At 41.4% G+C, this 22,448-nt stretch overlaps 1 protein-coding gene across 1 annotated transcript in view; it reads right to left on the reverse strand.

The window, feature by feature from the left end:
- The window catches only part of Sema5a (semaphorin 5A), a 332,682-nt gene that overhangs the window by 205,395 nt on the left and 104,839 nt on the right, over nucleotides 1-22,448 (reverse strand). The window contains exon 4 of the mRNA XM_038324344.1: nucleotides 10,247-10,292. Coding sequence (XP_038180272.1) covers nucleotides 10,247-10,292 — 46 coding nt within the window. The remainder of the gene's footprint in view (nucleotides 1-10,246; nucleotides 10,293-22,448) is intronic.

Consider the following 22,448-nt stretch of genomic DNA (forward strand, 5'->3'; position numbering starts at 1 on the left):
CTGGCACAGCACTAGGTAGAGAGGAGGCAGCCACTTTCAAATGAAGACTTCCACACACCTGTGCCCTGAGCCTGAACTAGTAGTCAATAAGATTAAATCATACCCAAACCTCAGTGATTGTCTCCAACTGGAGTACTGCTTTCTAACACTCAATGCAGGGTAGGGGGAACGATACATGTGTGGTCATTCGTATTGCTGTTAACGGCATCATTATTTCACCAGAGATACAGCATTAAATCTCTACCAAATAATTACAGCACACCAAGCTCATAGGGACCACTTTCCTTAAAGACACAGAAACAGGGATCATTCAAGCAAGGACTGAAGGGAAAGAAGGCAAGATGATTAACATTCCAATGCTGACAAGGACTTCAGGGATAATCCACAATTTCTGAATCGCCTCTCCAAAATGTACTATGGAGAAAATTGAGGTCTGGAGAGGTTAAGTGGCTTGTTCAGAGTATCATGCTAGTATTCGCAGAAATGTCTGCGGCATGAATAAATCTGTTTGTGTACAGTTAAAAAGAATTAAAATAGGTAGGTAGGTTAGAGGAAGAGAACAGAGAAGCACATTTGTGGGGTCCAGCCTGTTCTCCTAGCTGTCCTGCTATTTCCTGCTCATGTGGAACCCCTTTGCTGTTCATCCCGGAGAGGCAGAGAAGTTGCATTTCCCAGCATGCCTTGTAACTATTTCAGAGCACAGCACCAAGTTACGCCAGTGGAATTTGACTGAGAATGGATGCTCACACACATCTGGGCTGGCTCTTCCAGCCTACTCTGAAAAATATGGGGTGAAGATGGAGTCACTATCAACCGAGACTCATGATGTTCCCAAATGGCAACACGAAACAGAGCCCCATAAAGCCTGGCCTGGAATGTCAGTCATGGAGAAATGAGTCTTATGTGTGTTCAGAGACTGAGGGGACAGTGGTTGTCTGTTCCTGGAAGTCTACCCAATTTGGTGAATATATTCTGGAACCTGTAAAAGCTCAACCAGGCTCTGCGTGAAGGACACCTATTCAACGGCAAGTCCACCAAGAAGCTAGAGAGGGAGGATAAGGAAAATGTGGTGTACTACATTTATACAGTGGAGTACTACATAGCAGAAAAAAATAACGATATCTTGAATTTTGCAGGTAAATGGATAGAGCTAAAAAACATTATTTTGAGTGATGTAATCCATAACCAGAAAGACAATTATCACATGTACTCACTCATAGGTGGTTTTTAAACATAAAGCAAAGAAAACCAGCCCACAAATCACAATCCCAGAGAACCTAGACAACAATGAGGACCCTAAGAGAATCTTACATGGATCTAATCTACATGGGAAGTAGAAAAAGACAAGATCTCCTGAGTAAACTGGGAGCATGGGAACCTTGAGAGAGGGTTGAGGGGGAGGGGAGAGGCAGGGAGGGGAGCAGAGAAAAATGTAGAGGTCAATAAAAATCAATTAAATTTAAAAAAAAGTAAAAAAAATTGAACAGAGTGGTCAGTGCAGTAGTGCGTGGCAGGAGCCCCGGCCAGCGAGCAGGACTTGAGAGCCTAGAATCAGGGGAGGAAGGAGGGGCTACCCAGTTCCAGGCCAGGCCAAGGTCTTCATCAGACTCTAATTAGCATAGAAGGGAACACAAGGAATCTCATCAACCAAACACTGTGTGAGAACGTGAAGCAGCAACAACGGAAGCTTATGACCCTGACTCATATCCTACTCACCCAACTCTTCGGTCAGTCGGGAGACACTCATTGAAAACTGGCTGTCGCTCAGATAGGAGAATAAGACACATATGCTCAGGGATGGAAACACAAACACATCCGGCTCTGACGATCTAGGCTGGGCCTGCTCAAGTTCTCTGATGAGCAGCCATGGGTAGCCATGACTGCATACTAACAAGATGCAAATGAGCCGGCTTAGCCATGTGTGATCCAACTTTATGATCCGCAAGCCTTCATGCGTTGATCTTTGAAAGGATGCAATCAAATCCTTCTGATTCTAGGAAAATATGATGTTACGAACATGTGGTAAAGAAAGACAAATGGGAGACGATGCTTTGGAATCAAGATTCCTCAGAGCCACAGGGAGGTTAGGCTCTTGCAACTCAATAAATACAAAATATAATTTAAAAAATTAATCAATGTGACTATCTCTTTGGAATAATTATTCTAAATTATTAATTAGTTAATCATTCTTTAGATTCTAAAGCTTTGCAGCTCGGGTAGTTATATCAGAGTCTTATGACCCATTAGAGTGTATATTATAAATTGATTTAATTCATCTTTAAATTTAATTTCATATTAATAAAAGGAGGCAATTTAAACCTAAGAATCACAACAGATTCTTTAGGCATGGTCACCAAGGGTTTAAACATGTCTTGGATTGTATATATTAAGAAAATCTAAAATGGTAAATTTCCTAAATTATCATGAATCTTGTAGATGTGATGAAGTACTAACCATCAATTTATGGATCAGAAAACTGGCACATTCAAAATACATGATAATTGAGGTAGCAGCAAAGGGGAGCATTGTCATGTGGGATGAAAGAGTTCTCCGCTGGATGGGGAGGGGGCACTGCTCCACGCTGTGAAGAATATATACAGTCAGGACCAGAAAGAGTGTCCCTAGACACTGTCAAATACATCAGAAGAAAAAAACTGCACTATTTGGGAACCGACAGTTTAAACACTGACACAAGCTGAGAGTCAATTTCCAATCACAGATACACAGAAAAATAAATTAAAACCTGCTGTAGCTTCTGATAATGTTTTCTGCCCGTAGTGACTGTGGCATGAGAGACACCAGGCATTAGAAGTCATAAAGAGGCCAGCGGTGAGTGAGCACACAGATTTCTGGTCTTCTGCTCATCCTTGCTGTGGGACACCAAGGGTCATGAAAGCAGATTTTGAGCTATTTCCCTGAAGATGGTGAGGGATGAGCTGAACTCTCCTCTTGTACTTTTTGGGACCTGTCCAGGGGGATTCCGCGATGGCTGTGGCGGTGAAACCCCAGATTGGCAAACGTGTTTACTCAGTTCTTGGGGAAGCTGTGTTCTATTTTTTTCTGAAAGAGTTCTTTCCCTAAAATAACTGTCATTATTGAGGCAAGACTAAACGTGATAGAGTTCTGAATCTCCTAAGGACAACACAAAGCAGGAGACAGAGACATGGAATGATAGATGGAGTGATATTTTATTTATATTTTAATAAATAAAGCATGCCCAAAGATCAGAGTACAGAGCCAAGCCACCAGAGTTCAGGCAGTGATGGAACACATCTTTAATCCCAGATCTCGGGAGACAGTGGCAGAGGGATCTCTGTTTTTTCAAGGCCACCCTGGGCTACACAAGATTAAATCTATCTAAAAGAGAAACAGAGCTCACACAAACGTGATCCCAGCACTTGGAATCACACACCTTTAATGCCAGCACTAGGGAGGTAAACAGGAATGATATGGCAGGGTGAAGAGAGGAATGTAAGGCATAAGGGAGCTCAGGCGGTCTGAGGTTTGGTGGAGACAGTTGCTGTCTGAGGTTTGGCGGACACAGTCTGAGGACAGAACTGCTAGTTCGGTCTGAGCATTAGTAGAGGTAAAAGAACACACTAATGGCTGGCCTCTCGATTTCTCTGATCTTCAGCATTAACCCCCACATCTGACTCTGGATTTTTATTGTTAAGATCAATTAGAATTCGTGTCATAGGTAGACTCTTATTACTCCAAAGATTGAGTGGTCGTCACCAGGCATGGATCAATAACAGTACGGCAGGACATGTATTACCATACCTAGGTAGAAAGGTGTCCTGTACGAGATACAACAATGAAGAAAAACAGGTTTCATTTCTGTGATTAAAAGCATCTCTTGGGTGTTTCTCTTTACATAAAGTATGTCTGCTCAAACTCCTAATGAACAATCCCCATGGAGCCACCTTGCAGTGTATGTGAATATTTCTGTTGGGACAGTGGAGATCACATCAAACACATCCCATCCCCTCAGAGTAAGTAAAGGAGTGACTGTATACGCATCCCTACTTAAGGCTCTCAAAGACATCATTGCTGATGCCTCTGTTGACTGGTACAATGAGGCAGAAGGGCCCTCCAATTGGCAGTATTGGTTTACTCCGTTCCAGCCCCTGCATCAGGTTTCTCAGGAAAAGCAACCACATAAAGAGGCTTCTCACAACAAATAACAATGTTTATAGACATCACACAGGGCATAAGACCAGGCCGCTGCTGGAGTTTCTTGAACTCTGTGAAACTCACTCAAGAGAAAAGGAGAGGAACATCATTCTACATCATTCTCTATGTGCCGGCTCAGTATCGATGCTTGTCCAAAGTCAAGACGCGACAGGAATCTGAGACAGAGGAACTATGTAGAGGAGCAGCAGGGAGCGTAGAGACTCCAGGAGCAGGTGTGTAAGGAAGACAATCTCCGAGCCCAGAATTGCCTGCTCACCCCAGTGCTGAGATTTCCACAGAGCCAAGAGTAGACATTTTCAAGTGTCTCTTTCGGGGCACTTCTGAGAAGTATTTCACAAACCTCAATAATACAAACTTGACAAAGACAAAGTAGAAACTGGCAAAATGGATCAGTGCTTGTCACCAAGTCTGGGGACCTGGTTTCTATCCCTAGAACCCAAATGGCAGAGGAGACTTCCTGAATTGTCTTCTGACCTCCACATATGTTATGGTACGTGCACAAGCAAGCCCCGCCCCGACACACACATACTGTCAATCAATGTAATTCTAATAAAGGTAAAGGGAAAATGAAATCTATTGCACGTCAGGAGGCTAGAACATTTACCTCAATGGTTCAGATGCTGCCTGGTATCCTCATGCAGCAAATAAACATACAGAGAGAAATAACGCATAGAATAATTGCCACGTGAGGAATGAGAAAAGCTCAGGGCCACCAGCCAACCTTCCTTCAGGTCATGGGATCTAAAGCACACGACTGAAGTGAGGATGGCGGATCCAATTATTGTTGGGTATGAAGAAGGTGAAGTCAAGAGAGGGCTGGCTGCAAGGGAACATACCTGAATGTGGGAAACAGCCAGTGTTTGGGGGGGCTAAGAAGCAGCTTGATACCAGCAGAAAATATAGAGGTGCCTAAGTTGATGGGAGAGCTGAGTAAGAAACCAGCCATGATAAGGAGGCCATGGTGTCTGCCAGCCAGAGGTAGCAGCAGCGAGTCCTGTCCAGCCACGAAAGAGGCTTTAGAGGAGCCGCCATCATCGGCGTCCCCTTGACTTAGACATTTTCTTTCCCTTTCAAGTTTGGTGTCCTCTGTGGTCTCAGTTCTCTTTTTCTACAATATCTGATTTTTTAAGCCCATGGAAAGTAGAGAAATAAGACATATAATTCAAACCTCAATACTCTCTAGAAGAAAATAATATCTGCATAAAGTAACCGAAATCACAGAAGTTTTAAGCATCCTATTTCTCCTCACAACTGCACTGTCTGCCAGGAACACTGAGCGCCCGAATACAACCAGCTGTGTCAAAACAGGCTAGGGACACAAAATGCAAACAAGCCTCCATACTTCCAACAATGAAACAGGAATATCTCAGTCACTTCCTGTAATGAGCCTGTGTTAGAATGGTCATATTGGGCTATAGTAACATAAGATGCATGACTGTAAAACGTTTCCCCGTAGTTCCTTATTGTTGCACTGAGATTACCAGATAGTATAGAATTACCTAAGACTTAATATTGCATTTGATTTTAGTACACACACAGACACTCATTCTCTCTCTCAAGAGTGTGTGTGTGTGTGTGTGTGTGTGTGTGTGTGTGTGTGTGTATTTACCATGTGATTCCCGAGATCAAACTCAGCTATTTGGGTTCAGGAGCAAGTGTCTTTATCAGCTGAGCCATCCTAGGTCCTCTCAGATGACCCATTTATAAAAACAATGCAGCCCTTTGTTTGCCAGTGTTTAATCCATTATTATTTTTCCACCCTTAGATGTAGTCATTTAAATAAAAATAAAATAATCATGGAATTCAACAAGCCCTGTTTCCAGGGGACACATGAGAAACAAACAGTGTTGAAAAGAATTGTTATCTTTATCTCTAGAAACACTGAATAAACAGCACGCTACAATCCTGCAGACACAAATGCATGCCAGGAGGCTTGGTGTGTGCTCATGGTGATAGAGGGTGCTATTTGGCTCCTGTTATCAGGACTGTGTTTTGAAAACCACCTTTCAGATGCCACTGTTTTCCCGGTCAGTGTGAGCAGACCGGGGGTACTCCAGGTGGAGAGACCAAGATTTTTTGCTTTTTCGGTAGGAGTGTTGACTGCTGTGGACGACCTACATGTGACCCTGTCGTAGGTAGTCCTGGCAAAAGGATGTGATGGCTGGGAAGGTAATTAGTCTTTTGCCCTTGCAACATCTTATTCTCAGCTTCTCAGTAACTACATGCCTGGAGCGCTCTGCATTTATTAGGATATGAAGTCGAGAAATGTTATGAACACTGATTTTGTGATTTTTATCCCAACTTCCCCTTGCTATGTTATCAAAGTATCCACTTTGTAGGTGCTTGCAGCGGCTGCACATGTATGACTTGTCGCTCAAGAGTAACTTAAAAACATGATTCCAGTTATCCCTTGATTGGTTACTTCTCATTTCGCTGTGATAGACTACATAACACAATGAAACCTAAGTGACAGTTTTCATTCTGGCTCACAGTTCAAAGAACTACATTCCATCATGGATCATGGCAGGGAAGCCTTGGTGGCAGGACCAGGAGGCCAGGTTATGCTGCATATACAGTCTAAAGGCAGAAAGTGAACAGAAAGTCGAGCTCACTTATAGAGCCCTACCCTGTCGCCCACTGCTTTTCCTTTCTTCCTCCAGCAAGGCTCCACCTCTAAATATCCCACAACTTTCCCAAATGGTTCCAGCAGTTCAAGACAATTGTCCAGACACATAAGACCACGGAGGAGATTTCATATTCAAATCATAACCAATGCTACATACTTGATATGGTTTTCCAAATAATAAGGACATTCTCGTCCATAATTCTTACCATTGTAGTTACAAAAAAATCAAGGGAATAACATTTGCATGTTTATAAAACATTAAGATTCCATCTTATCTACTGATCTGCAAATTTTTGAGTTGTCTCAAAACTGTCACTTGTAGCATGAAAAAGAGTACGCTTTAAGAATCAGTTTGGAGTAAGTATTATACTTGATAGATGTATTTTTATGTTCTTGGATGAAGCAACTTTATTTACACACACACACACAAACACACACACATACACACACATAACATGGTTGTAATATTTGAAAGGTCAAAGCCAGATTTTTGTAAGATGTTTATCTGGGCTTGAGTGATGTTTCCGTATGATGAGATTGGTTATAATTTTTTGGTGGGTTGTCATGGAAACCCTGCAGCATCTTCAGTATGAAAAATCACAGAAATCTGGTCCATTACTACTGAAGTCATGATACACTGCTTGGTCATAGGTTCATAGTAGGGTTCTTCACTGTCAAGGTGCAAGTTTTCCACATGCACTAAATAACTATTATCTTGATAAGTGTCATGAGAACATCAATATCCTGGTTATCATCAAATACAGTTGATAAGTTGACCACCCAAGGAGCATGTTTATGTCATGGAGTTTTCAGTGCGATGTGGCCAGATTCCAACATTCTATTATATTTTTCTGTCAATATTTTAGTTGGCTTTTTGTTTCATTTTTTTATTTTAATGCTAACATATGTTCATTAATTCTTATCTGACTCAATGTTCAATAACATGCTATTTCTTACCATCTCCTGGCAATCAGTTTTCTCCATTTCTGCAGGGAGCCCACTCCCAGATGGTCCCCATGTCCTGCCAGATTATCATCCATCTTTGGACACCTCCTTCCTTTCTAAAACTAGCTCCTTCAATCTGACCTCACACCGCCTTTTCTTTATCCTAGAATCATGGCTTCTCCTAGAAACACTGGCTTCCCACAGTGGAGACTTCTGTTCGTAAATTGCGTTCACTTTCCTAGAATGTATGCAATACTTCTAGAACCCCCAAACCCCGAGAGCCAGGAAAGGAGGAAACAAACACACCTGTGTCTTGCATGCTTCTCTGTACACACTTGCACACCCACTGTGTGCCTGTGTTGGTGTGTGTGTGTGTGTGTGTGTGTGTGTGCATAGTCATGCATGCGCAGATGCACAATTATGTGAGAGGCCATGCTTTCATAGATAGGCACGCATGTGGGAGACAGGGGACCACTGCGAGCACAACTCGACTTTTATTTTTAAGTGGAGACCTGGAATTCATCAAGTAGGCTAGATTTTCCAGGCAGTCAGCCAAGGCCCAGCGGTCCATTCTCCTGACTCCACTCCCCTAGCATTGAGATTACAAGTGGATGCCACAGCTCGCCTTATCACATTGGTTCTGCAATTGAAGGCAGGCCTGACAGAGCCATCTCCCTAGCTCATAGCCCATGAGTCACAGATGAGAAGCTAGATACTGTGTGACACTATGAGACTAGAAATGAACACATTGTACATTGGATGGTCTATATTCCATAAGATTATTTATAACAAGTTTTAAAATTCTGTTTAAATTTTTTGTTTTAAACTATGGCTTGGTTTTCAGTAACAATTAAATGATATGTATTTATAAACACAACGTGATTTTATTATAAGTGTGTATACATTGAAGAAAAGCGTCAAGCTATATAATATGTGCATTACCTGACACAGTTATTATTATTCAGTGCAAAAAAGCATTTAAAATCCATTTGCAACTATTTTAAAGTGCACCGTGCAGTTATTAAAGCACAATACAGTTATTAAAACTGCATTTAAGAAGCTGCAGGCTAGGTCTCTCCAAGTTGTTCCTGCAGTCTAGCTGAGATTGTGCCTACTTTGGCTAAGGTCTTTCCAGCACTTCTGCATCTTCCCAGCCTTACAGAACCACCATTCTATTTTCTGCTACTATGAACTGGTCGTTTTTAGATCTACAAATAGGTGATATTCTTCGGTCTCTGTATTTCTGTGACTCTTTTGTTAAACTTAAGAGCGTGCTGGTAGCTTGCTGATCATTCCAACCGCTTATTAATAAACTCTCCATTTACAACCTGTCAGCTCAGCTAAAGCTATACGCTAAACTGCAGCGAGCAGGAAATTTGTTGCCCAACATGATAAAACTATATTAAAGATTTATCCATTGTCATTACTCAAAAAGCGAAAGCTATAGACAACTATGGAAAATTAGCTGGGCATCATCTCCTTTGAAGGTTTTGGTTATTCTCTCCTGGATAGCATACCGTTAAGGTAATTTGTGGCCACTTTGCCAATGAAGAAACTGACAATTACTAATAAGCCAGGATCTAGATGACAAGTCCTGGAATAAGGACAGCACTGTGAGCTGATTATGGAGTCGTCTTATTTTAAGACACTGGCGAATGAAAGGTGGATCTGATCTGAAACTCTAGCTCTAGTGTTTAGGAACGTTCCCACACACTAGCATTCTAGAAGGAAAGGATCGGCTTCTCTCCAGTAACTCCTTAGAGCCTAGGACACTAGGCTATTATTAAAATTGTTTAAAGCCTTTTTTCCCAAAATGTTATAAAAACCCAGAGATTCCAACACAATGTGCAGAAAGCCTGGGAACACTGGTTGGGGGGGGGTATGAATATATTCCTCACTTTTCCTCCTAGGAGTCCCTGCCTGGCACACTTTCCTAAGAGAATAGATCCAGAAAAGAAGCTTTAGTGATCCGATCTTCTATTAAAATAAATAAACACAGGGATGCCAAGCTCAGTCTCCAAGTGGCAACAGAAACAAATTTCATTTTTAAAGGTTAATATATTCTCTTCGCTTTCTGAGGCTTTTAACCCATGCAATCACTGTGATATCATGATAAACAAAGGAGAAGAGGATATTTCATAAAACATGATAACTAGTAGAAGCATCAACAGCTGCTCCCACTAGAGGAAAGAGATGCTTCCAGGCCTCAAGGGATGTCCCTGGCACTGTTGTCACCTGATGAAGAGAAAGCCAGGATGATGTCCAGGGAGTGGAGAGACCACATCCAGGAGGGAATGACTAACCGGAAATTAAAGAGGGAGGTGGTGACTCACATTGGGTAAGGTAGCAAAGAGTCCTGGGGCCTGACCACTGAGGAAATGAACCTTGTTGATCCTGGTCAACAACTTTGCATGCATCTCTTTTCAGTTCCTTGACATGAAGAACAAAAGCTAAAATAATAAATAAATAAATTGCACCTACCTGGATGAGAGACAGATCTTCAAGCTGTAATCTGAAGAGATAGTTCCTGCAAAATAGAAACAGAGAGCAAGTTACCTTTCAAAGGTCCCAAAATGTCAAAGTCTATAAGCATCATGAGAATGACTAAAAAAAAAAAAAAAAAAAAACAAAAAAAAACAAAAAAAAACAGGTAATGATGTGGGGGACAAAACACCATCCTGCTACTGACATGGCGAATAACTCTCTGAAACAGAGTATAACGGCATCTGAGTTCTCGCGGGATGGACATTTGGGACTGATAAGAGCTGTGGACTATGCAGCGTATATGCAAGAGGCAGACGTAAGATCTGATTGCCTGTTAGGGGTAATGTGAATTAGGGAGTGGCTGTGGGCACTTGACTCTGGAGAGAAGTTTAATGTAAAGAAGATGAAAAACAACTCTTCTCCCAGGGTCTGCTCTTGCCTCTTGTCAGCATTCACTGGTTTGACTCTTAGGGCCTGACTCCAGCCTTTGTCCCAGCTTCTGTCTTGCTGGTTGGGTTCAGGATAGAGGCACAAACTTATCAGTCTGACAAGGAAACTGAAACTGCCAATAATTTGATTAGCTTTGCAGCTCATATATGATACAGATACCAGGGACAAGAAAACTACCAGGTCCAATAAGGCATGCTCAAGGGACGCAGAAGAGCACAGACAAAGGAAAATATAAATATGATGTACAGTAGACTCTGAACTTATAGCTTTTGGGTGACAACTGACTGGTCTCTATTGCAAGTGATACTTCTGCCCCCAGATAAAATCATGAGAGTCTCAACAGCATCAGGAATAGGAGGCACTGAGAAGAGGTGACAGTCAATCCAAGTATTCTCCAATACCTCAGAAGAGAAATGAACACAAAGGAAAGCCCACCTTTAGATGCAAAAGTCAGGAGATCTAGAGAAGTCAAAGGACAAAGACATGTAATAAGAGCTTAGTTTAAGTTTACTCCTGTGGCATGAAGAGAGAAATAATCCAAACATCAATAAGAAACAAATGTAGGTAACTTTCACTGTTGGGGAAGGAAGGGGGTTATGTATATACAAACTGAGAACAGACAGACCACTCCAGGAATAGAGACAATTGCCAGCCAAAGCAGGTCAAGGGCATAGTTTTGATAGCGCCATTCCTGCAACAGTATATAGAAACAGGTAGACAGAACATGAGGAAGAAGCTATCCAGTTACACAGGTCCTGGTGGGGAGCAGGGACTGGGGAACTCATGAGTGCTATTGACCAGTAACTGAGTTCTACCAGGTTTTTCAAATAGTTTCTGAAAATTCTCCTTCAAATCACAGCTGTAACCTGTTCACTATATTTCTCTTGTCTCTTCAATTTTTCTTTTGATATGCTGTGGAATAAAGTTCTACAAACCTTGGTTAGCTTATGCCCCCATATGCAACATCAGACTTGGAACATTTTTGAAGAAAGGGAGCAACTTAGGTGGGTACCATGAAGAGACCAGGTTTCCAAAAGTAATGTCCTATGAAGGGAACAAAGGCCATCCCACACGTGTGGAAAAAGAGGAGGAGTATGGAAACATTCAGATTTTCTAAGTATGGGCTCCCATGTGGACCCTGACAACATGACGGTCCTAGAAAGGAATCTATACCCAGTTGAGAACTTTAGACAAGACACTTAGCAAAGGCAGGAGGGTTAAGTCCAGCCAGACCACCCGCATGGCCGCGCTAAGCCCTTCTGCTCCCAGCTGCACAGGATCTCCCACTTGGTGCCCTGACTGCAGAAGGCTTCCCTTCTGTAAACACAGTGGCCTATGGGTTAGGAATGCTCGTACAGAAGCTATGACTGTGCAAGCAAGCAAACTCACCAAGAAAACTGAATGACTGTGTTCCAGTCTCCTTGCCTATAAAATGAAGTCAATAATCATCTTCCATCACTCCCTACACTTAGGGAAGTTTTAAGTCCAGACGTGAAACACAAAACCATGATTGACCCATTGTAAGCATTCAATTGGCAGTCCAAACGTCTAATCCATTTTTGAAAGTGATTGAGAGCTCTCAACGCATTAAAGTTCTCCGCCTATGTTCCACTGTGTAGAGGAATGGAAGGGGACCAACATCAGAGCACAGACAAAGCCAACAGTCTCTGGCTGGCTCCCTGCTGAGTTGTTGGTAGGAATGGGAGTGGTGCCATTGAGTACTCAGAGACATTGGCTGCTTCTCTTGTCATTGGTTCTGAGACCAGACAAGCTGTTCTTTTCCAACTTAGTTCATTTCAAGAAATATTTTTAAGTAAATAACTTCAAGTATTAGTAAATTTTTAAGACTATCATATACACAGACATCTTTATGTTCATAATACAGTACCAATCTCAGGGGGCTTTACAGAAAAATAGCCCCATACCCAAAGAAAAAGTGGCAAATTCCAGGGCCATTAACAAATGCAGATAGCGGTACCCATCTGAAGCTTTGGGCACGATGGCTGGGAAGAGGAGTCCAGAGCCCTTTCTCCATTTGAAGCAGGGATGAGAGGAGTGCCGAGACCACTCACTACAGTCTCTGCTTCCAGGTTTCAGTGTTTTCCATAAAGGAAGGTACACATCTCAAAATGACCGTCCACATCACTCCAAACAAATTCAAATGTCTAAACTCTTTGTCTGCTTCTCACCCATTGCTAGCCTTTAAACTCACTCCAACCCCCTTGAGACACTGCCAGCCAATTTCAATACCTGCTTCTTTTCAAAGCACCTGAGGACTATGGCTCCCTTCCCACCATCTCCTAGATAATAAATTTATATAGCAGGGCTACTTGGCAAGCGATAAAAGGGGCGGAGAGGAGATGATGTCTCCTAGGAGCACCACTTGAGTCTTTGTGAGTCCCGCCAACATCCCTACATCTACTCTGCTGCCCTGAAAAAGCATCAAGAAAGACATGGCTTATCCCTGGGTAGTACCTCCTGAGTTATAACAGGGGCACTGAGGATTCTTAACTCATTTTCAATCATGTCTTAATCCAAAGGGGAGCCACTGGCTACAAGTCTTCTGGAAGCAAGCCAATAAGAACTAAACACCTCCTATTTGTAGAGGAAAAAGGCTCACAAATGGAAAGATGCAGTACAAATAGTTCATGGTTGTAGGTTCAGCGGAAAACCCTATCTTCACTTTTATCTTTGTCTTGTGGCCTTAACAATCAACCATCCAAGTTCCTCTTCCTCGTTTCACCTACACCAAACAGAGAGAGAAGCAGAGCCCTTAGGATGCAGTCAGTTCTCAATCAGCATCCCCAGACACGTGGATGATCAGGCCCCGCGCTGCCCATGAAATGCATTTGCTTCCAGGCCATCACCTTCACCTCTGTGACTATGACCTGGCTATGACCTGGCTATGACATATGTCTCTCCACCGGGAGAGCAGGTTGGTCTGGACGATCTGATTGCACGGAGCCCCCCCTCCACCTTCACTGCTTTCTTAAGTTCTTCTCCAAGCTACCTGCCCACATCTGATGTCAGCAAGGACCAGACTTTGCACCTATGGAACCAGAGTCAAAACACGTAATCTGTCAACGTACTCAAGTAACTGAGAATCCTTTAGCTTTTACCTTTTTTTTTGTTTGTTTTTGGAGATTAAACTATAGTTATACTTTCCCCTTTTCTTTTCCTCCCCCAGGCCTTCCCATGTACATCCCCTTGTTTTTGTCCAAATTTGTGATTTCTTTTTCTTTAATTGTTGTTACTCTGTTGTTATTGCTGATGTGTGTGTGTGTGTGTGTGTGTGTTTATTCCTAAATAACATTCCTTTTGATTATAAGGAACCATAGTGTGTAGGCACCGGATGGCTCACTGAAAAGGTGTCCTGGGCAAACGTGAAGAGCAGAGTATCTAGATCCCCAGCAGTCCTGTAAGGAACTAGGCCTGGAACTCTATAACCTATAGTTGGTGGGGCAGGGGGTTGGGGGCAGAGTTTGGAGACAGGGTTCCTAGAACTCACCAGTCTGGTCAATTGGTGGACTCCAACCTTAGTGAGAGACATAATCTCAAAAAATGAATTGGGAAAGTAGCAAAAATAACTTCCTATCAGCTTCTGGCCTTATATATTCAAATATACACATGTTACACAAAACTCATTAAATAAAATGAGTAACTAAACATTTGAAGAGACTGAGTTAATGAGTTGTAGAGGTGCTTGAACATCTCTGTAATTTGGACAGGAAGTTTATTCCTGGGTCCATGTGCTGAAGCCATGGTTGCCAGCAGCGGCCCTGTTGTGAAACACAGGAACTGTGAGGGAATGTGGTCTTGTAGTAAAAGGTAGGTCACTGTAGGAGTGACTGGGACCCTGGCCAGCTTCAGTCTGTCTGTCTCTTTGTTTCTCAACCTAAGGTGCACAGGTCTTATCTACTACAATCTCCAATAACATAAAAGGTGCACATGAGCACAGCTGCAGGTTCTGAAGCTGGGAGCCAAAGGAGAATTGTCTTTAAACTCCATTAATAATTTCAAGTAGTCTGTTACAGCAGCGGGAAGTTAACCAACGGATATTCAACAAAAATAAAAAAAAAATATCAAATGAGTTTTAGTAACCTCACAACTAGTTTAAATGTTTATATTTCCCACAACTAACATTTCAAAATAATCTTACCAGATATGATTGAAAACTCATAATATAAAAGAGGGAAAGATACCTCTATTTCCATTAAGTTCAATTATTAATTGTGTGTAATAATATTTATAAATCATAGTATCTTTCTTTTATTTTTGAAATGATTATTATTACTGCATTCTCTTTCCCTTTCTCTTCCTTCCCTCCAAGTCCACCCATCCACCCATCTTTTCTCTCTTTCAAATCTGGCTTCTTTTTCACTAACTGTTGTTGTGGGTGGTGGTGGTGTGGTGTGTGTATCCATCAATATAACCACAACCTGTTCAATCTGTATAATGTCACGTGTATGTGTGTTTTCGGGACTAACCACGTTCGTATTGGCTAACCAATTATAAACTGTAATCTTTATGAAACCGACATGGAGAATTTGAAACTGAAGTCACCTGAACTATGTACAGCCTGGCGTATTACCAGTACCTGCTTCAATGTATATTTTATGTTAGTTGATTACATTCGTGTAGGGTTGTTTTTGTTTATTTTTTGAAGGGCACAGTATGGTAGTTGCTTTTAAATCTTTGTTTAATAAATAAAAGATGACAGGAAATCCAAGTAATTGCTCAAATATGTAACACTGAACATTTTAGTCCCCTTCAACAACCATTGCCACCTATTTGAAAGATATTTTATAAGATGAATCCCAAATGAGGTACTGATGGGATTTCTTTAATTCCCTCCTCTGGACCAAAGGATCTGAAAAAACATTTTGGACCCTGCTAACCTCCAACCTCTTTCTCAAACTGCTTTTTTTTTCCCAAGCACAGACTTAAGACTACTTTGGCTGCACAAAAATTCCATTCCAATCCGGCTGAGCAACAAGAAGGGCCTTAAATCTCTCAAGACAGCTTGATCTATTACAGTTTAGGTCAGTGACCTATGAAGTTAAAGGTTACAAAAAGAAAGAAAATCTTCTAAAAGGAATAAAAAATTGATACTCCCAGATGTTGGGCCACTCACACCACAAAGTAAGATCTATGTCCCCTGCAAATGGCTGTTCTCCAGGGCACTGCAGAGGAGGCATGCACTTTATCTTGCAATTGTGTGAGCACAGAGGTGGGAAAACAATATATGTGAGGTCCAGGAGAAAGGCCTCCAACCTCTCCAACATGAAAGAGTAATGTTTTGGGCTCCCAGCCAGGCAGAGATGCTAACCAAATGTTGCTCTTAGCATCTGTTTCTCTAATGGGGCAATTCATGAGCAGCTCAAAGCCTTAAGCAGTCCCATTCATCTCCATAACACCTCTAGATGTAAACAGGTAATAATGAGGACCGCGGTCATCCTTCAATGGAGAAAGGCATTGGTACAAACAATTAAGATGTCAGATTGTTCTGTGTGTGGTGACACAGGTTAAGGGAACTATTCTAGTTCCATAGTTTCTTCTCATTATAGAAATAAGAGGCACGAGTTTGCTAAGTGGTAAACTTGGTTTGATTTTACGGTTATACTAGATAAAAATGTGGATTTGTATCTCCTTAGTATTTCTGGAGTAAAAGTAGACATTAGTTCCCAGGGTCCTGGAATAAAATTAGATATTGCACATTCAAATGCAATAAACCGGATCAGTTTATGAGTAACTGCTGTCGGAGGAGCCCATAGATGCAGACGACTAATTCAAATCTCAAAGCCCTTGCCTTTGACAGATGCCAAATGACAACGTTAAGGCCTGTTTATCCTTCTCACCATTTGAAGTCCAATTAGGTTCTCTCTGATTCTACTGGATTTTATGTCTTATTGGCTCTCAGACAGAGGAACTCATCATTAGGTCATATCTCATCCCCCAGTGGAACATTAGCAACGAATCAGAGACACAACAATCCATTCTCTGAAGGAACCGTGCAGTTCCCAACAGATGAAGCTGAGTAGTGTCTTCATGGAACATACTAAGATTCAAGGCTATTAAAGAAAAGGTTGAGCCATCAGAAGCATATTAGCTGAACGACTCATTTCATCTAGAGACACCGTAAAATGTAACTGTGACCTCCATTAATTAGGAAAGACACAGGTGTTTTAAGACGACATTCATCTAGAATAACTCAATTGGCCTCTGATGAATATGGCTATAAAGGCAAAGAAAGAAGTCTAAATTCTTATTTGAGGTGTTGAGGCAGAAGTTGTGTTGTAACTGAGAAGACGGTGAGTGAGGGAAGTAGATATGGGCCTTGCACTGAGAAAAACGGAGACGGAAATGCAGATCTGTGCGTGGAAAACAGACTAACAACGGACACAGGGAGCTTTCGCTGTTTAGCAAACATTTAGGCTGAAGCTGGCCATGGAACAATGTGAAGACAAAATGCACTGCATATAAACAATCACGATAGGAGGAAGTCCGAGAAGGTACTATTAACTGAAACATTGCGTGGCCTGGACCCAGGCCAAGGCTGTTCTCTCTACATGGGCAAAAGCACATTTCCATTGGAAAGACCGTGAGGACCCCACCAGCACACTGCTGACACGGTGGCATTCGACAATACATTCAAATTTTCAGTTGTGTTAATAGAGGTGAAGGTTTAAAAAAAATGTAAATCAGTTGGAAGCTGAAAAACAATGTCAGGTATACAATATGAAACATAAAATGTTCCATAAAAATTAACCGTGGATCCTTAAGAGAGCAAACTTATTAGCAAATGTAAGGCATATGAAGGAACTTAATGACCGCAGCTCCCCAACCTGATTAAGGTGGATATTTCAAACTCTTCATGTTTACTGACTACAAGTACATTCTAAACACCTGTATGATTTCTGTGGTCTTGATCATTATAGAAAACTTTTCTCCTTGTACTTTATCACAGGAGTTTAACAAGCTAAACTTGAATTAACAATATAACCTTAAGTAATATGTTTCATTCATTGGTAGTTCCACACAGTTACACAAAGCACCTTGACCACATTCATCCACCACTTTCTCCCTCCAGTCCTTCCAGTGCCCCTCACCTGGTATTTCTCCCAAGTCAATGCCCTTTGTTTCTTTGTTATTGCCATTAATAGCTCCCTCAATGCAGTTAATGCTCCCTGTATGTGCATGGTGGTGTGGCCATCCACGGGAGTGAGCATGTGCCACCTACCCGTGGCCAGTTATCAACACATTAGTTCCTTTCACAGGTGTGGGAACTCAGGGAAATGTGGTTCACACACAACAACAGTATATTTCAATTGATATTATTTATTTACATTGTAGGTTTTTAATTCTGAGAGGTTTTTGAGATGTTTTTAAATATGAGAACAAGTAATCATAATGATAACAATCCTGATTTTTCTATATATCTTAGAAAATTCTAAATATTTGGGGTGAAGAGATGACTGAGCATTAAGAGCTCATAGTGTTCTTTCGGGGACCAACTACCTATGTCAGGTGATCTACAAATGGCCACGATGCCAACTCTGCAGGAGCTGCCAACCTCTTTTGGCCTCTGTGGCAATATTCTTATGAACAAACCTACATTCTATATAGGTATACAAATTATATATATGTATATATATATATATATATATAGAAAGGAGATATATGTTTATATATCCTTTAAAAAGAAAAATATTAAATAGATTAATGTAACTAGGAAATTTTTAAGTAGTTCTGATTTTATTTATTTATTTTCTGATTTCTATGTCTATCACTCATGTGTCATTTGGCTCATTTTATTTTCTATTTACAAAAGGGTATTTCAATTGAACCCTTAAAAGTGGCGCATACTAGAAAAAAGTTTCAAAACATAAAACTTATATTCAGCTATATCAATACTGACATGTTTAAGCAAAAAGTTCATAAGACATATGTAAACACATTGCAGTGGCAGGACACTTGCCTAGCGTGTAATGGAGACAGACAGTAGGCTCCCTTCTTCTAACTGGAAACAGAGTTAGAGGATAGAAACAGAGTTATGGGCCAGACGACTTCCCAGAATACTTAAGATGCGGGGTGCAATCTCCAATACCAGTACTATAACAAGACAAGACGGGAAAAACTAAGATCTTGTCAGTCATTGTAGTGCACACATAGGATTCCAGCCCTCGGAAGGTCAAGCTGGGATTGCCACATGAGTTTGAGGCCAGTCTGGCATACAAATCAAGGCTCTATCCTAAAGACAACAAAAAGACAAGCCAGGCGGTGGTGGCGCACGCCTTTAATCCCAGCACTCGGGAGGCAGAGGCAGGCGGATCTCTGTGAGTTCGAGGCCAGCCTGGTCTACAAGAGCTAGTTCCAGGACAGGCTCTAAAAAAAAAAGCTGCAGAGAAACCCTGTCTCAAAAAAAAAAAAAAAAAAAAAAAAAAAAACAAACAAACAAAAAAAGACAAAGAAGAACACAGTGAAACAAATCTTCAATAGTTTTTAAAAATAACAGTAAAAGGCTCAGAAATAGAGTAGCCTCTCACTTAGCAAGAATGAAGAGATAATGGTAGATTTCAATGCTTGCATTGAGGAAACAGTTCAGAGAAACCTTTCCTGAGACATATATTTTGTACAAAAGTTATAAGGCCACACTGTTAGCAAATACCCTGGTCATAAAGACTTTATTATGTTTTAATACAATTTGTAGATCTCGGGATGAGGTTTGGATGCCTCTGGTGCTGACTTAATAATACACCAGGGTCCATACTGACTTCTACTCCTATGTGATTTGTTATTTTCTTTTTTCCAGTTAATAGAGAAACCAATCACTTGAAACAATAGCAGCTAAGTATTTCTGACTCCTTTAGCTTGTGAATTCCTAGGAATGTTCACCATTTTAATTGCTTATATGAACAATTATTTTTCTGGGCTCCCTTCAGTTAGTAAAACTTGAGATTTTGTGCTCACACACCTTTAGCTAACCAAAGACTCATTTCTCATTCGCCGGCATTCCCTTTCCCAGAGAATCCCACAGAGGTCCCGCTGGACCCTGGCTCTCAGATGCATCGTTCTCTTTGCCATCAATCAGTCAAGCCCATTGCTGAAAACTGTCTCCTCCTGTTTCCTTTCCTATTTCTGTTCTGAGCGTCAGGTTGGTCCTTATCTGACCACAACCCCAGCTATCGTCCGGCCTATCCCTGGCACATTTGGCACAGAGCACAGTAGCAGCATCTCCTCGTGCAGAGATCTGAGTGTGAGGAAATTGGGGGTGTCCCCCTGAAGTCAGCAAGACCCCTTTAGTGCCAGCTAGGACAGGATCTGAACAGCCATGGAGTCTGGCAAACCGCCCAGGTCTACAAAGCCCAGATGAGAGTCCTTGGCCTGTGTCAAAGATTGTCAAGCCCTGTGTTAGAAGATCAAGTACCGGCTCTGCCTTTGACCTGGGCCCTCACCCACAGTCACGTTCCTTTCTGAGTCCCTATGTGCAGCCCCATTCCAAGTTCTTTCCCAGACACAAGACATTCTGTAATTTCCCTGTGAGAATGCTCCACTTGTCTACCCACACTTGAAACATCTCCAAGGCCCACTTGGATGGATGCCTTCCCAGTGTGGCCTTCCTGCCCCAAGAACCATCAAATTCCCTTACTACTACTGTCTTCTGTGCCACCGAGTCTACTCACAAAGAAATTATTCCTCATGACCTCATGTTCCTGTCACCCTGCAAGGCCAAAAAATCAGGAATCTCACAAACCAGAGTAGAAAACATTGCACCTCTGTGGCCTATGACACACATAATCAAATGTGAAGTTAGAGCTCCAAACCAACTGCAGTCTTGGCATGAATGGACAAACATGACTGTGTGTGTCCCAATAAAACTTTATTGGCAAAACACATAAAGCTAACTCAGAGGCCACTCTTAGCCAGCTCCTACACTTGAAGCTGAACATGCTTCATCTTCATTTCTCCAACATTTCACAGCATAATGTAGCTTCAGTAAACAGTAGGTGAATTAAAGGGCCCCAAAGGAATCTCTATAAAATAACAAATTCCTTAGTCCCATGCAGAACAGCCTCAGAAGAAAACTGTCTTAGAATTCAAAGCACATATCACATATAGGAAACTTAATCACTACCACACCCCATTTTGGCCAACTCCTTCATATACATAAAAGGGAGACTTTTATTATTTATTCATTTTAATATTTAAATAACTATATGCATGTTAAATAATTATTTTCTTATTAAATAAATAAATAATAAATATTTGGCTACACTTATTTTCTCCAAGACCAAACACAGAAAAAAAAAAAAAAAGCTGAGAACTTTTTTTTCTTTTTTAAATGATGCAGAGGATTGGGAGATGGCTAAATTGTTAAAATACTTACTACAAAAGGATGAAGACGGGAGGTTCACTTCCCACAGCCCATGTAAATGCCTATTGGGCATGGCAAGCCTGTCTGTAATGCTGTGCTTAGAAGGCAGTGACAGGACCCCAAGATGGGTAGGCTAGACTAGCCCTATCAAAGAATACCAGTTTCACGTGAGACATTGCCCAAGTGAAAAAGGTGGGTTACCTTATTAAGAACGATTCCTAGCATCAAACTTGGGCCTCAGATACAGGTACACACCTGTGTATATGCACACACATTTGTGAAAGAAATAATAAAATAAGATGCATAGAGAACACATAGTTAGAAATCTTTCTTAAAACAGATTCCTCCTCTCTTAAGCACATTCTGCTAGGCCACATGAATTCACAGAGCTGGGGCAAGCATAGAGGATGCTTAAAATTGGAGTAATTCTCCTTAAGTATACTGATATTTAGTAAATACTGGACAAAGGATAAAAAAGTTAGAAGACACACACACACAGTCCATAAGTCAAAGCTAGGTATCTTTAAGAGGAGATATTTTTAAAAATCATGAGTCCACAGGTCAAGTTAATCAATCAAACAGACAGTGCAGAAAAAGAAAGGACCAGGTGAAAAGGGAATATGATTAAAGCTTGCTTGTTTATTTGTTTGCTTGGCTAGTTGGTTGGTGTTGTGTTTGTTTGTTGTGGACAAGACAAACATGACTCTTGTTCAGGAGAGTGTGCCCTGGAAGAGTGAATGCACACCAGGACAGTGATTGGGAAGTACAATTTTTTTAAAATTCTATCTCAATGTGGTGATTGTGTCTTCTCCCCATTGAATGGGGTCCTACCTCACAATCATACTCAATTGGCTAGTGTGAGAGAAACAGGCACACAGGAAATGGAGGAGAGAAGGGAAAGCGGGCATTGCTCCAAGGAGAATAAAAGCACTACGCCAAACCACCAAATTCCTAGAAGAGAGATGGAAAAAGGTTTTACTGGGTGCACATGACTAAAACACTTAGATAGAACTCTTACAAGGTGAGGGAGATAAAAAAAAATTTAATTTCCTGCCCTACACATGGGTTTTTAGTAGAGAAGATTCAAATCTGGTATTTCCTAAAAAACCCTTTTCTTTAAAAAACAACAACAGCAAAAACAAAAATCAATGAATTTGGCCACCTGCATGGTCTTAAACCCTTGACAAGAAAATGGAACCAAAACCTACAACAACAATCCAAAAGACTGCACTCCCTAGACAAGTCTACATACGACATTATCTGGACAACTGCATCTCAGTAATAGCGCCTAGATAGAAGGCTTCAGACCTTGGCTCACTGGAGCACCTGTCTGCAGCCAAGGGAGACAGACCCTCTCCTATAGTAAACTAGACA

Source organism: Arvicola amphibius, chromosome 3, assembly GCF_903992535.2.
Source record: "Arvicola amphibius chromosome 3, mArvAmp1.2, whole genome shotgun sequence".
Classification (NCBI taxonomy): domain Eukaryota; kingdom Metazoa; phylum Chordata; class Mammalia; order Rodentia; family Cricetidae; genus Arvicola; species Arvicola amphibius.